At 41.9% G+C, this 16,740-nt stretch overlaps 1 protein-coding gene and 1 pseudogene across 4 annotated transcripts in view; one reads left to right on the top strand and one right to left on the bottom strand.

Annotated features, from left to right (window-relative positions):
- The window catches only part of TTC7B (tetratricopeptide repeat domain 7B), a 268,355-nt gene that overhangs the window by 109,803 nt on the left and 141,812 nt on the right, over positions 1–16,740 (top strand). For all 4 annotated transcript variants that reach the window (XM_021675705.2, XM_021675701.2, XM_021675703.2 and 1 more), the window contains 2 exons: positions 6,046–6,124; positions 11,266–11,438. In XM_021675705.2, coding sequence (XP_021531380.1) covers positions 6,046–6,124; positions 11,266–11,438 — 252 coding nt within the window. The remainder of the gene's footprint in view (positions 1–6,045; positions 6,125–11,265; positions 11,439–16,740) is intronic.
- LOC135274323 (5S ribosomal RNA) lies at positions 6,506–6,624 on the bottom strand (annotated as a pseudogene).

The following is a 16,740-nucleotide window of genomic DNA, read 5'->3' as shown; positions in this document are numbered from 1 at the left end:
TCCATATATATAAGTGTGTGTGTGTTTGTGTGTGTGTGTGTGTGTGTGTGTGTGTATTTCTTTTGGAATGAGTACTGATATTCTTTGACTCATTCCCAGAGGTTGAAAGGAAGGATGCGAGATGGTGCAAGCCTTTCGACACTTCATATATCTTAGAGACTCGGGGCTTAGGGGAGTGGAAAGAGACAGGAGGGCGAGTTGTTCTTCTGGCCGGGCTGTCAGAGCGGTTTGGCCACCTTTCATTCATAGGCTTGTGCGCGCCATGTTGGAAGGACTTGTTTGTGTGTTCCTGTCCTGGCCCATTAAGTATGAACTCCAAGAAGCTGCTCTCTGTGACTTCTTTGACTTTATGTCTCTGGCGCCACCTCTGCTGCCCAGGCCGTAGTCTCTACTCCTTGTACTGTTGGCCGCCTGGCCGGGTGACCAGATGTATAATTGACTCTGCTTTTGTCACGAGGAAGACTCAGTCACTGAGGTAGTCCAAAAAATGTTGCTAAGCCCAGTGAAGCTCTCATTAGGTTTGAGATGAGACATCCGGAAGCCTCGCCTGCTTGTTCACATCCCGGCGTGGATGACTGCCGCACCCTCCGTCACTATATCCAGGCTGCAGCTGGCTCGCTCCATGGCTCAGAGAGAGCCCTTCACTAACGAGGCCAAGGTTGTGGGTTTGATCCCTGGCCCCTGACTGCAGCAAGCCATCTGTCTTCACAAATGTGTGCCATTGGATACGAGGTGGAGAGTGTGTACAGAGGGGCAGGCTGGACTCCGTTCTGGGAAAAACAGCTCCCTGACAGCCGGCCACGGTGTCCTTTTGGACTGTGAAGGATATCTTTTCTTCTCCTACTTTCCAGATCTGGATATCTGGTTTTGATTTCAGACTTTTTTAAGATAGATGATGCTAAGGGTGACATAAATTCTGAAGCCTGAGAACTAAAAGTGATGGACCTAGAAGATACATACTATGTATCTGGTTTTCCAGAACGGTAAGTGTTGACAGTGTCCAGAATGACATTGTCACTGTCAACACTTACCACTCCGGAAAACCAGGTGCATACCATAAGGGTATATGTCTGTGATCATCGGCTCTATCTCATGGTACACCAAGTCCCTGCTCTAGTTGTCTCCTTTGTAACTAAGATGACTCTTTTCAGCAAGGAGACGGGGACAGGGGTCTGGGAACATAAGATTGTGCTCATTCTTTTCTTTCTTTTGGGGGTGCCCAGCTTATTAAATGTCACAGGTACTTCGCTGGCCCTGCGAGGCAGCTGAAACAAGGAGTGGGGGGTATGGAGGGGGCCTTTGTCTCACAATGATTGCAGTTTGGTTGGTGAACAGATAGAAACTCCAATGAAAATCAGTGTGGAAATGTGGGAAGTGTTATCTAGGTTGGCCTCGGCCCTGGGTCTTAACCCTGAAGGCAGAGAAGCATGTGTGAAGACACAAAGGCAGGAACATTTCCCTTATCCACAGAGCTCACTAGAAGTTGTTAGGCCCAACCAGTCACTGTTGCAGGAGTACTTCTCCCCCAGGTCTCCACGCTGCAAGGAAACCCCCGCGGGCATACAAGGCCATTCTAGTTGAGAGTGCAGTGCCTTGCTGCCCGCTGGACTGTGCTCAGTGAGAAAGGAGACAAGAAACAGGAGGGAATGTATCCCTTTGTAGTCTTGGTTCATTCGGCTCATGATGGTCCTTTTTCATTCACCAAATATTAGTTGAGTGTTTCCTGTATGCCAGGCTCTGTTTCAGAGGCTTGGATTATGTCGGTGAATAAAGCCAAGGTCTTTGTCTTGGAGGCACTTACATTCTGGTGGGCGATGTGAAACCATCTAAGCTCCCTGAGTCAGGGATGGTGTCGCCTGCTCAGCAGTGTGTCCCCAGGGACCAACCTGGCCCCTGCTGTGAAACATTGCTCAGTAATTGAAGTAACCTGCTGCTTCAGCGTTTCAGGAGTGCTAGTTGATGAGACGAAAACACGGAGAAAGGCAGACATGTTGTGTTTGATTTTTAGTTATAAAATTCTCAGCCACAGAGGAGAAAAAAAATATTGAATAGACTCTAACAGGGCTGCCTTTTCCTCATTACGCAGGAATCTGACATCCAGTAGAAAAAGTCTTTTATTCACACCACTACTTTGAGTTTGCACGACAATGACAGGTGATGTTGAATTTAAGCGTATTGGTGCCCGGGTCAGATTTTGAGGTCTGAAGATAATTTCGAAGGACAAGTGAAAGGGAAGAATTGTCTTTTCCCACGCCAGTCTCAAGAAATAAAAGCAGAAGAAACAACAACAACCACAGGAAACGTTTTGAGCTTGTCGTTGAAGTGACCACCCATCACAAGCTGAAACGATTCTCGAGTCCCCAAGTTTCTCCTAGACTTGGTTTTCCATTTTGATTTTGGCGCTCTGGCTTTCTTCCCATTTACATTTCCCCCTTGGTTTGATTACAGAGGGACAGATGGCAGCATTAAAGAGCCGAGAATGTGGTTCAGAGTCGTAGAACAGGAACAAACCAGGCGCAATAAGCTCGTACGTTAGAATGTCCATTTCAGAGACCAGCCTGGAGAGTTGCTGCCACGGGGCCCACGGGGGAATGGGAGCCCGTTGCCAGGATAGAGGGTCAAAAGGGAGGGTCAAGTGCTGGCGAGTCAGCAGACAAGCCCTGGAAGGAGGTTCAGCAGGAGGAGGATGAAACCAGATGCAAAAGATAGAAGAAAGGATGGAAGTAGGTCAAGGGACGAGTAGACTCTGTCCCCATGAAAAGTGGTAGGCTTTCCTGCCAACGGGAGAGCAAAGATTTGAATGAGAGCAAGGCTGTGGGATCATGGCCTGAGCTCTCCGTCATGGGCTGAGGACCGTGATATTGGTGAGCGAAAGCAGAGCTTTGCCTGCCTGTCAGGTGGAACGAGCAGCTGGTGTTCTGGGGACCCGCAGGCCCTTTCCTCCTTGGTCCCAGCTGAGCTGTTGGGAACCATTCCACGTGGAAGGAAATGCACCCAGCTCAGGAAGCTTGTGCAGCAAAGTGCAGGAGATGAACCCCAAGTTCTGACAGCTTGCCAGAGTGCCTGCTGCGCGAATGCTGGCAGGAACATTTGTTTTGAGAATAGTTTACCATAATGAATTCTGACATCATTGCACTGTCTCAGGCAAGGGTGTTGACATGGAATAAATGACCTAATGTCAACGGTCTGTGGAAACCCTCAAAAACAGGGAGATTGGGAGATTCCTTGGCTCTCTTCATTTTGAAGTGGAGTTTTAAGCAACAGTTCCTTCTAGATTTTTTAATTGATCTCAACATTTTAAGAATAAACAAACAGTTTGGAGATGTAAAGGCAATCGTGTGGGTTTTGCTTGCCACTCTCAAACTGGGTTATCTCATAGCATTTGGAATGAATTCTTGCAAGTTAACTTCCTTCTTTTGTTCTGATCATCCATGTACTTCAACGCTTTTCTTTTTCTGCTCTCATGGCAACAGTGGAAGCGATTACTTGAATAAAATGATGTGATTTAAACATGTTTGGATGACATTGGATTTCCTGAGAATTGTGTTTTGCATTTGGGCACTTAAGATGTGCCTGTTTCACCTCTCTCTGCTGTCGGATTGATCTGCGGTGGGGCGAGGACCCTTCTGGGTGCCACATTCATTGCAGTGGGCTATAGCTTCAGGTTTCTCCGCTCTGTGGTTACTGTGGCTTCTTTGCTTACAAGCAGGATTCTTCCCGGCTTGAGGAAGAATTTGCTTCTGAATCCTAAACTCTCTCCAGGAATAAACTAAAAACAGTTTGAGAAAAACTTGTATTTGCTTCGAAGGCTTAATTGGGAATACGCACCCAGTGGCTGTGTTGCCTCATCCAGCCTGGCCTCCTTCAGGGCCGGAGACTTCCTCCGTTCCTCCACCAGAGGGCCTCGGTCCTGCGCGGCAGAAACCCTCTTGCACCTTAACAGCGAATTGAATTTCTCTATCCGTCATAGATCTCTTTTTACCCACATTCACTGGACTTCTTCACCTGGACCAGCGGATTTTCTTTCCAGTTTTGGACCAGTCATGAGTGGGAGTATCTCATTAGCTATCATCACTGGGGCACACAGAATTTATGTTATAAAAACATGAAGTAATTTGCATATTGATGCAAAACATAGACCTGAACTCTTGGATTCGTATTTTGTTCCTTTCTCTGGAGTTACACTTCTGTTTTAGGGCTTCTGTGTATGCAGGAAGGTAGCAGAGAATGGTCGAAAGCTCCCAGCTCACTCTCTCACTCGAACGAGCCCTTTACTTCTGTGTTATAATGGACTAGATTCTGTTGGATCATTTATAGCTGGAAAATTCTGTGCCTCTGTAACTGTCTAAGTAGCTCATTCTGTTTCCTAGGACACTGGAAACATTCTGAATGGCCAGTTCCTATTTGTAGGCTTCCCTGGGTTATAATATTTAGGTTTGATACTGCTTATTCGAGGCCTGATTTCTACCTGGTAAATCAGCCCCTACAACCAGGGTCTCCAGTTACATTGCCTCAGTCACATCTTATTTCATACAATTCCAAGTACCATTCCTTCTGTACCTAGTAGGAGTTTAACCCGTGATTCTGGAACAAAGTTCGACTACCATATCCATTTCCATCCCTTGTTTACTGTAGCTATTTCCTTCCCTCCATGTTACTTAAGAGAACTGAGCTTCAGTCCAAAGCAAATGTACTTTGTTGCCTGTGAACATGGATCCCATAAAAACAAATGAAGGAGAAAGCAGAGTAGATTGCATGTCCCAGGTTTATTCACGTCTCTGTTAGGTTTCTTTTAGTGCTGCTTGGCGTCTGGAGCGCAACTTTTCTTTTTATGCCACCATCAAGCTTCTGATCTGATATCATCTGATATGTGTGGGTGAGAGGACTATGGGAGTATTTATGCACCTATGCCAATAAGCCAGTATCTTAAAGTTCTGGGGCCATTCTTGTGAATGAGAGCCCTGGGAAGTCATGTAGGTATAAGATGCGAATTAATAGCCCTCATGAGGGCCTGTAACTTACAGAACCCACATGCACTTGATTTAATACCTTCGCGTGATTCAAAATGTCATCCAAGAAGAGAGCCAAATACCTCGAGCATCTGCCACAGCCCGCAGAGGCTAGCTGACACGTTTGCACCGGCTGACCCACGCTGTGGCTTTTTGGAAAGATGAGATATGTTCTGATGAGCAGGTTATAAATATCACCTAGTTATGTCATAGGTGGTGGCAGCGCTGAATGTAGAGAGACTGGCTGGGGGGGCGTTCCCAGCTGAACAGGCTGGACGCAGCTTTCAGAGAGGACGAATGGGGATTCAAAATATTGACCAGAATGTTACAGAAGAATTATTTGTCCCTTAATGAGATGTGTCACCAAATGTGTCCCTGTGGGGTGTGAGTGGCAGTGAGATGAGATGGGCTCTGCTCACACTCAGGAAGCTCGGGTTCCAGCTGTCACACACTCATTCTCAGAAGGGGCCTCTGACCTTTTGCTTCTTTTTGTCAGTGTGGGGTTTGGAGGAGGGTTGGTTTGAGGCATTTCCTGGGTTTTGATAAATTTATGTTCTCAAAGATGCAGAGTGATTGCTTGGTAGAGTTCCTGTTCTGTGGTACCTTTCATCTTCGTGTTTCTATCTTTGCCCACGTTGCACACAGTGGCTTGCTCATATTCCCGGGCCCTTTTGCCCAGTGTTGTCTCCCACCTTTTAAATGAAAATCTACAATTCATTCCCACTCTACAGAGCCACTGAGAGTTTGAACACAGACTCTTCTTAAGGGATCTTGCTTTTTAATTTGTTGGCCTCAACTGATCTTCAGTTTTTTATTTTTTAGAGAAAATGTGCTAGGGGTTAGAAAACAAAAAAAGCCATCAATCTTAGGTCAAATTTTTCATTTAACCAAAGACGGCTAGATAAGTGCAGAGTAATCGTTTGCTTAAAATCTAGCCAATAGCTTTTATGCAGACAAAATGCATTGAAACATGCATATACAATATTTAACATTAATACCTGCCGGATGAAAACCATCAAATTCTGTGTGCATGCAGGAACCTGACAAGAGGAGTTGGAAGATTTAGAGAGCTTCTCAGAGCAGTTGAGACGAGAACGACTCAAAACCTGCGAATGGTGAGTGTGACCCGTGACTTGACCGAGGCCAGCAGGGGTATTCACGTTCATACTTTTTTACATTTATGTATTATAAATACATATGACATGTATTATAAACATATGCCACTGGGCTTGTGAACTTGAGCAAGCCTTTCACTTCTGTGTCATAATGGATATATATGTGACATATGTTTATAATCTATAAATAGCAGTTTGCCCATTTAAAGCTTTTAACATATTCACAGAGTTGTTTGACTATCACTAATATTTAACTCCAGGAAATCTTAATCGCCCACAAAAGAAACTCTATACTTGTTAGTTGTCAGTCCCCATTTTCTCCTCCCTCTAGGCCCTGGCAACCATGAACTTACTTTCTGGTTTTTTTTTTTTTTTTTGATAAGCCTACAGCACCCGCTATTCCCAGGCGGTCTCCCGTCCAAGTACTAACCAGGCCCAACCCCGCTTAGCTTCCGCGATCAGACGAGATCGGGCACGTTGAGGGTGGCATGGCTGTAGACTTTATACTTTCTGTTTCTGTAGATTTGCCTATTTGGGGCATTTCATGAAACTGGAATGACACAATTTGTGGTTTTGTTTTTTTGTTTTGAGATGGAGTCTTGCTCTGTTGCCCAGGCTGGAGTGCAGTGGCACAATCTCCGCTCACTGCATCCTGCCCCAGCCTCCGAGTAGCAGGGACTACAGGCGCGCATCACCATACCTGGCTAATTTGTGGTCTTTTTGTGACTGGCTTTCTTCACTTAGCATAATGCTTTCAAGGCTCCTCTGTGTCACAGCATGATCAGTATTTCTTTCATTTTTATTGCCAAATAATATTCCATTGTATGGGTATATCGCATTTTGTTTATCCATTCATCAGCTGATGGGCATCGGGTTGTTTCTACTTTTGGGCAATTGCAAGTAATGCTGCTATGAACATTCACGTACAAGTTTTTGTGTGGACATAGGAGTTCTTTCTCCTGGCTGTATACTTAGAAGTAGAATTTCTAGGTCATACGGTAACTCTGTGTTTAACAATTTGAGGTGCTGCCAGACTGTTTTCCAAAGCAGCTGTACCATATTACATTCCCACCAGCAGTTATGAGGGTTCCGATTTCTCCACACCCTCACCAGCAGTTGTTATTATCTTTTTAGGTGTGACCATCCTGGTGGGAGTGCAGTCATATTCCATTGCGGTTTGATTGGCACTTCTCTGATGGCTAATGGTTCTGAGCATTCTTTCCTGTGTTGTTGGCAGCGTTCTCTGCTGAAATGTGAGAATGCACCTGTTAAGGCAGGTAGAATGTAGGCCTTCCTGGCTGCCAGGGTGTTGAGGGGTTGGTGTATGCTTATGATTCATACCAAACCCAGATAGAATAAGGTAGATTGGATCCTGAGGGGTGCTAGTTGTTTGACTAATTATATTAACTATAAAACTTGGAAGAGAACTATAAAACATAGTTAAATTAACCGGTTGGTTAGCAATTTGGCTCTCCTGTTGACTTGAATTCTTTCTTTTCCTTTTTAATCCTTTTACTTTCCTATCTAGGGATGTTCATTAGATAGACCTCTATAACTTGCCGTCCAGAGCCATAGCCAGTGGATGTTTCAGTGGAGGACTGGTGCTTATTAAACACTAAGCAAATGCCACATGTCACAGTTGATGCAGCAACCTCATGTGAGGTTGCAATTTATCTTTTGTCGCCCATGCTTTTGTCCTCTCTTTATCATGAATCCTTTAAATGCTGTGGGAGATAATTTAGTTGGGCAAGGCTAAGAGATTCATGTCACAGGAAAAGACTTCATTGTGGTATCTCCAGAGTTTTAAGATGTAGACACACAACTCATGGGGCCAGATGGCCAAGCTGGGCTTTCCTAGAATTATGGGGGTGAGACAGGATGGGCAGCTTCACTCACATACACATACACACACACGCACGCGTGCGCGCACACACACACACACCCTGCCACCACCACCACCAAGAGCTCAGTTGGCCTTCAAAGTTTACTTATATGTTGATGCGATTTATAGGCACCTTAAGAAGTTCAAACAAAATATTTCCATTTTTAGGATTCTTCAAGGCAAAAGAACCTACAAGAATATGGATAATAATTGTTGCCAGCTGTCTTTTTCTCAAATTTACCTACTCTCAGTATTTCATAAACCTTTCCAACTGGTCAATACGAACAGGTTCTTCCAAGATTTGGAAGCACAGTGAAGTAACTGACTGAATTGGCAGGTGTTTTTGTGATTGTTTTTAAAGCCAGTCTTTCAAAATCTCTTAAATTTGGAGCATTTTTCATATTGTTGACTCTAACTTGTTTCTTGATTTACACTGGACGTTAGAAAGTTTCTACAGCTAATGACACTCATAAGACAGTGTTTCCATCAGCCTTAATGACTATAATTTGTTTTTAGATTAGCTGATAATTGTAAATTTATAATATTCTTGTGAGATGTAAAAATTGCTTTGTAAACTTTATCTGGTGTGAGACCATAGCAGAGAAAGATTTAAAAGTATATTTACAACAGTTCCACTCTTAGGTATATACTCCAAATAATTAAAAATCGGTGTTCTGCAGTGAGCTATAATTGTACCGCTACACTCCAGCCTGGGTGACAGAGTGAGACCCTGTTTCAAAACAGACAAACAAACACAGGTGTACAAACAAAAACTTGTACATGATGTTCATAGCAGCATTATTTATGATAGCCAAAAGTTGGAAACAGTTCACATATCTAAAACTGATGAATGGGTAAACAAAATGTGGTATATCCCTGCAATGGCATATCATTCAGCCATAAAAAAGAACGAGGTGCTGACACACACGCAACGATGTGGATGAACCTTGGAAACTTTACGGTAAGTAACGGAAGCCGGTCACAGAAAGACCCATATCACATACTTTTATTTATATGAGATGTCCAAAGTAAGCAAGTCCATAGAGCTAGAAGGCATATTAGTTGTTCCCAGAGTCTGGGAGGGAGGGGAAATGGGGAGTGATTGCTTAAAGGATATAGGGTTTCCTTCTGGGGTGATGAAAATGTTCTGGAACTAAGTAGTGTTAATGTTTGCACAATATTGTGAGTTCTTGAATGCTGTTGGGATTGTAGACTTTATTAAAATGGTGGCTTTTATGTTATGTGAATTTCACCACAAGTTTTAAAACACATACACACACACACACACACACACGGCAAAAAATTTGTACATAAACATCCAGGTCTTATTTCAGGCCCACTTCCTACCTTACTCTCCTTTGATTCTGAATTTATTTTATAGTTACCAATAATTTGAAGCATTTAAACCACAGGCTAAATGTAGGTTCAGTATAAAAAGTAAAAGGTGTGCTAGATGTTGGCGATCTTGCTGGTAATTTTTTATACTTACTGTTTTTTCTGGACTTCATTTGCGCTTTCAGTGGACATAGCCAAATGGCCTTCTTAATAGGTAGTGCACTGATGAAGTGATATCTTTAAAACATACAATCACATCAAAACCCCATTAAAAAAAAAATCTTTTGGGAACGTTAATACCCTGAGGGAAAATGAGACCTAGCATGAGTTATCTAATAGTGAACAAACAAACTGTTTAGGGCAGAAATTTTTACAACTTTAAAATTCCTCTCCATGGCAGATAGATTCAGAAAATGAAGTTCCTTGTTCATTTTTTTTCTTTTTAACATTTATTTCTTAGCTATAGTGAGTGGAAGTTATTTTTTTCCAGTTGAAGTTTTCAGCAAAAGTCATTAGCTTATATGACTGCAGTGAGATCAAAATGAAACTATAATGGAAGGTTTAAGAAAACAGTTCAGGAGCTGTTTAGGTCCTGAAAATTGTGTTCTTATGAGATCTTTATAGATTGTTCAGTTGGGGATGATCAGAGTGCATTTAATTTCACATTTTTATAGACACTTAATGCCAATGGGTCTTATTTGGAAATAATCAAGAAAATCTGCCTTTGCCCAGTGGTTATCAGAAAGCACTATGTTAGTGATTTGGTTGGGTTTAACTTTCCTTATGGTGTTTTAAGAGATTTCATATCGATGAAAGCTTAGCAGAGCTCTCTTCTGAAACATTTACTTATTTTTTAAAAAAGGCTCCTTCTCAGAAGATCAGCATTCTTTGTCTGCATCTTTCAAAGAATGCTGAAATCTGGTAGAAAACCATGCTGGTTTATTGTGGCACCTTTGGCTGATGCTGGGTAGAGTAGACTATCCTGGGATGTAGTGCTTCTGTTTTCAGAGGGATTTTTTTAAATTACTTATCCTCCTCTTTATTACTGGAAGAGTATAAGCTAAGTGAACTGACATGCATCAATCAACAAAACACTTCTTAGTACATACCACACATTCTTTCCCCTCCATACATTCATTATACATGGTACTGTTTTAGGCAGTGGGGTTATAGAAGCTTGGGAAAGCAAATTAATCTAACTTGGAGGACAGGATCCAGATGTGTCTGGGTTTTCACTGTGAAGAAGGAGATACCCATCCAGCTTTGAAGAAAGGTCTTTCTTGACCTGGAACCATGTTCCCACTTTGCCTTCCCTATTGCACAAGGCCAGTGAGAACCTCTGGGCCAGGAGCCCAGCAGATGCTGAGAATAGACACACAGGTGCTGAGTCCTCAGGGGTGGGACATGTAGGACCTGCCATTGGTACATTTAAGAAGGAAGATGTCCTGAATGTCTGCAGTGGATGGCAGATTGCCAGTGAGGATGATTTTTTCAGGGATAGCATTATTTAAGCTGAGTACCAGCTTTTTGCCAGGCTTGAGATTTAGCACACATCATTAGTGATGCTAATATCTGTAGCTCACCTGTTATTTATAAGGGCTTTTGGGAAAGAGCATAGCCAAAAGTTCCAGTTGTTTCAGGTATAAAGCATGTTCGGTATTCCAGAGTGTGACAGATGGGGTGGCATTTGAAGTACATGAACCTTTTTTTGTTTAAAGTTTTCAAACGTCTTAGTGAATCATATTTTCTTTTTTTTGTCACAAACTGGTAAGTTATCATAAAAGAAAAATTTTTGATTATGAGCCTTGCAGTAGTGCTTAGCATAGTATGATGATATACATATTTATTGACTGACTGACCGAATGAAAGAATGACTAATACAAAATAGATTCATGGCTATGCTTCTCCTCGTTTATGTTCCCAGACAATAGCCAGGCAGCTGGCAGAGATCCTGTTGCGGGGTATGTGTGAGCAGAGCTACTGGAACCCTCTGGAGGATCCACCGTGCCAGTCACCTCTGGACGATCCTCTCCGCAAAGGAGCAAACACAAAAACCTACACTCTCACTCGGAGAGCCCGTGTCTACTCAGGAGAGAAGTATGAAAGTTGATGTCCTCACTTGTAGATTACAGGATGGGAGGGAAACTTGGGAAAATTTAAGGATGATGAGAAGTACAAGAGTAGATGTTTTCCCTAGAAGAAAATCAAATGAACAAGTCTTGTTTTCCAGTTTAGTAGAGATTCCTCATTGCTTTTCATAACTTCGGCAAATATCTGTGCACTAGCAGGGACATTTTAAGTAGGAGCGTGCTCTCATCTCAGTGCTTGGGTGCCATTTGCAGCCATCACCACTGGTTTTTAGAATTTTCATTCCATTTATTATAAGACCTCAGCATCAGACAGCAATCAGAAATAAGGCTATCTGTAAGCCATGTAACATTGATCTCACCCATCTAACGTTTCTTTTCTTCAGCAATTCATTGATCCTTTTGTTTAAAATCTTGTTCTAAATAGAACTCAATATAATAATGAGAATCAAATATTTGCAAGTGATTGGAAGTGACATCTCTTTAGAACTTCTTTATCTTTTTAAGTTTTAAATTTGAGACTTGATCACCTTGGAGGAAAATGGGCCAGAGAGTCACTGCACTCTTGGCATGAGCCTTCCCCAGGCCAGGGGAAGCCAGACAGAGAAGGACGAGTCAAAGAGAAGGGCTGGGAGGTAGGAATGGTTGTTGACTCATTCTCAATGCCTCCCATTCAAGCCTTTATCTTTGCCTGTTCTTTTATTTTTTTTTTTTGAGATGGAGTCTCGCTCTGTCACCCAGGCTGGAGTACAGTGGGGCAATCTACAATCTCTACCTCCCAGGTTCAAGTGATTCTCCTGCTTCAGCCTGTCAGGTAGCTGGGATTACAGGTGTGCACCACCACACCTGGCTAATTTTATTTTTTGAGATGGAGTCTCCCTCTATTGCCAGGCTGGAGTACCGTGGCACGATCTTGGCTCACTGCAACCTCTGCCTCCCAGGTTCAAGTGATTCCCCTGCCTCAGCCTCCCGAATAGCTGGGACTACAGGCGTGTGCCACCACGCCCAGGTAATTTTTTGCATTTTATTAGAGACAGGGTTTCACCATGTTGGCCAGGATGGTCTCGATCTCCTGACCTTGTGATTTGCCTGCTCGGCCTCCCAAAGTGCTGGGATTACAGGCGTGAGCCACCACGCCCAGCCAACGTCTGTATTTTTAGCAGAGACAGGGTTTCACTATGTTGGCCAGGCTGGTCTCAAACTCCTGACCTCAGGTGATATGCCCACTTCGGCCTCCCAAAGTGTTGGGATTACAGGGGTGAGCCACCGCGCTGGCCTTTGCCTGTTTTTATAAGGACAAGACATGATGGCTTTCAGAATCTCCGTGTGAAGGAAAGAGGAACACACATGAATAAATATTGAAGACCTTTTCCATGTTTTCAAATTAGAAAAACAGCTGAGAGGCTGCAGGTGGCTGCTTCTGAAGCCCCAGAGAAAGCACTGATAGAGATGGCGTGACTAGATAGATGCTTTCTCCATCCGGAACTCAAGATTTCAGACAACTGAAAATGATTGTTGTACTTTCAGAGGAGTCGGCATTTCTTCAGGGTTGCCACCTCTTAATAGTCCTCTTAAGTTGACCCTTGCATTTCTCTCTCTTGTCACCTTCTTGTTCAAGTTTGCGTTTCTTATGTGGACTCATGAGTTAGCATATTCTTAGCTTTTCCCGAGGCTTATCTTAATTTCGTTTTCATCCCCCTTTTCTACAGCCTTGTGGAACCATGAGTTTGCTTAATTCACAGCCTGTGTTTACTCTTCAGTCTTTATCTGGATTCATAAAACATCTGTTCTAGCAATTTTCAATGCTCTCATTTCTAAAACACTGACCCCTCAATATGAACTATTTAGAAGCAGGTTTGGGGTTCATTTTTAAGTGGCATTTATATCATAAGAATTTTTAGATTTTTAGATTTTAGATTTTTCTAGAGTTTTCCCTTGCTTTAGATACTTCTTAATAACCAAGGTGTCAAGTGCATTGAGGAACTCCATTCTCACCCTCTTCCTCCCGAGTCCGGTTTGACACATGGTGGGAGTTCTGTGTCTCTTTGGGTGCCACCCAGTATGGCCTTACCCCTCGAAGGCAGAGATGCTCACAGTGCTGGTTTCTCCATTTCCTGAACCACTCAGATTTTGTCACTTTGCTAATGTCAGCTTTCCCATCTGTACAAGGAGAATATAGAAGCAAAATGCAGCTCCAGAAAATGCAGTCATTAAAGGGAGCATTCCCATAGTAGCACTGGCGACTGAGTCACAGGTTTGAGTTCACATGGATACACGTGATCAGCTTTTTAAAAAACTGTTTTATTGAGACATAATTCAGAAGTTATATAATTCATCTATTGAAAATGTGCACTTCAGTGGATTTTTTAATATACTTGCATAGTTGTACATCTATTGCCATGATTGGAACATTTGTATTACCCCCAAAATAAACCCAGCACCTCTTAGCTGTCACCCTTCTGTCTCCCAAGCCCTTGAATTTCCATATGAATTTTAGAATTAGTTTGTCCATTTCTGAAAAAAAAATAGGCAGCTGAGATTTTAATAGGAATTGCATAGAATTTTTAGATTAATCTGAGGAATATTTCCATCTTAAAAATATTAAATCTTCTGATCCATGAACATGAGATATCTTTCCATTTATTTAGGTTGTCTTATTTTCTTTCAACAATGATTTGTATTTTTCAGGATATAAAGTTTGTATTTCTTTTGGTAACACTCATTCCTGAATGTGTGTGTGCGTGTGTGCACACACGCACACATGTGCATGCAAATGTGCTATTCTTTTTGATGCTATTACAAATACAATTGTTTCTTAATTTCATTTTTGGATTGTTCATTGCAAGTATATGGAAATACAACAGATTTTGAAATTGATCTTGTATACTGTAACCTTGCTAAACTTGTTTATTGGTCCTAATAGTTTTTTTAGTTTCCTTAGGATTTTCTATATACAAGATTGTGTCACCTATGAATACTAATAGAGATGGTTTTACTTTTTCCTTTCTAACCTAGGTGCATTTTATTTTATTTTCTTCCTTAATTGCCCTGGCTAGAACTTCCTGTACAATGTTGAATAGAAGTGGCAAGCATGGACATCCTGTCTCATTCCTGATCTCAGACGGGGGAAATTATCTAGTCTTTCATAGAGTACGGTGTTCACTATGGGCTTTCGTAGCTGCCCTTCATCAAGTTAAGACAAGGGCTTCCTATTTCTAGTTTGTTGTTGTTGTTGTTGTTTGAGACAGAGTCTCACTCTATTGCCAGGCGCCAGGTCGGAGTGCAGTGGCACAATCTCAGCTCACTGCAACCGCCGCGTCCCAGGTTAAAGCAATTCTCCTGCCTCAGTTTGTTGTTTTTATTATTAATGAGTGTTGAATTTTGTCAACTGCTTTTTCTGCATCAATTGAAATGATAATGTGGGTTTTGTCCTTTATTCTAATGCTGTGGTGTATCACATTAATTGATTTTCACACATTAAGCCAACCTACATCCCTGTCCAAGTCATGGTGTATACTCCTTTTTATTTATTGCTGGGTTCTATTTGCTGGTATTTTGTTAAAGGTTTTTACATCTATGTTTATAAAAGATACTATTCTGCAGTTTTCTTGTGATGTCTTTGTCTGGTTTTGCTATTAGAGTATTATTGGCCTTATAAAATGAGTTGGAGATTATTCCCTCCTCTTCTTTTTGAAAGAGTTTGTGGAGGATTGGTATTAATCCTTTAAATGTTTGGTGGACTTCACCGGTTAAGCCATCTGGACCTAGACTTTCTTTGTAGGAAGTTTTTTAAAAATACTAATTCAATCTCTTTACTTGTGATAGGTCTATTTGTATTTTCCATTTCTTCTTGAATCAGTTTGAATAGTTTTCATCTTTCTAGAAATGTGTCTGCTTCATCTAAATTACCTAATTTGCTTTTGTACAGTTGTTCATAGCATTCCTTTATAATTTTTTTTTTATTTCTGCAAGGTTTGTTGTCACGTTCTGTCTTTCATTTCTCATTTTAGTAATTTAAGTCTTTTTTTCTCTTTTTTAGAGTCAGTCGAACTAAAAGTTTGTCAATTTTGTAACCAATTTTAGGTTTTGACTTTTTTCTGCTGTGATTCTGTTCTGTATTTCATTCATTTCCACATGAAGCCTATGCCTTCATTTATCACCATCAGTTTTTAGCTTTGTAATTTTTTGTGTTCACTCTACTTCTTAGAATATTAGTAAAGAGGGAACAGCTGTGGGAGTTATTCTTGTTTGGAGGTTCTCTTCTTACCAAGGCAGTACTCTGACCCATCCACATCAGCAGAAAGCATATTTTCACCATTCAGTTATGCTGGTTTGGAGGTGGGAAAGGGGATCTGTATATAATGTGCAAACCTTGTTTTGGCTGACAGTCTCCTTCCCCACAGTCTCTTATGAGAAGTGTAAGTGTCAAGCAAAATTTAGATGGCAGAGATCCTTCTAGCTCCAGAAAATCACAAGGACCATTCAGAAGATTGGTCATAGTGGAACATAACTGAAAAACAAGCCCTGCCAGGAAGCTCCACCCATGGTCACAGTGACCTGAATGTGAAATGGATACAGGATGCTCATTCTGCCCATCTTGAATTTGAAAGGAAATACAATGTGGAAAATCCTGGATGGAATGAGAAGAGGGATCACCTGTCACAGGCTTCCTGGCTTCCTTTTCTTCTGAGTGTTTCTGTGAAGAATTGTATCAGCTTCTGTTTACTTATATTTTAGAGTAAGCTTTTTTTGATGACACACCATACATAGAGAAAAATAAATTAAAAGTGTGAAATTTGATGAGCTTCCACCAAGTTAGCATATCCATGTAAGTAGCATTTGGTGAGGAAAGGACACTAATGGAGCCCTACACACTCTCCCGTACCCTCTCCGGGCCAGCACCCCCACCCAGGGCAGCCCTCTCCTGACTTCGGTCGCAATCATTAGTCTGGCCCCTTTTTGAAATTTATATACATGGAATCATACACTATGTACTCTCTAATGTTTAACTTCTTTTGTCTAACTTTATATTTGAACCATTCACCCATATTTTTTCACATAGCAGTGTTTTTCATTGCTGTGAGGTATTTCATTTTATGACTGTCCTCTGATATATTGATCCATTCTGCTTGTGTTGGGCATGTGAGTTGTTTCCCGTTTGGGGCTAATAGGATCAGTGCTTCTACGAAGAGTCTTGTGCATGTTTCATTTTTCCCCCTGCACCTGCAGGTTTCTTAATGTACATATACGTGTGTGTGTTTCAGTCAGTCAGGTATACTTTTTTTTTCATTGTATTTCTTCTTTAAAGAAGC

This window comes from Aotus nancymaae, unplaced genomic scaffold (assembly GCF_030222135.1).
Source record: "Aotus nancymaae isolate 86718 unplaced genomic scaffold, 86718_ANA_hifiasm-v0.15.2.pri h1tg000011l, whole genome shotgun sequence".
NCBI lineage: Eukaryota > Metazoa > Chordata > Mammalia > Primates > Aotidae > Aotus > Aotus nancymaae.
This window is presented reverse-complemented; position numbering and strand designations above follow the sequence as displayed.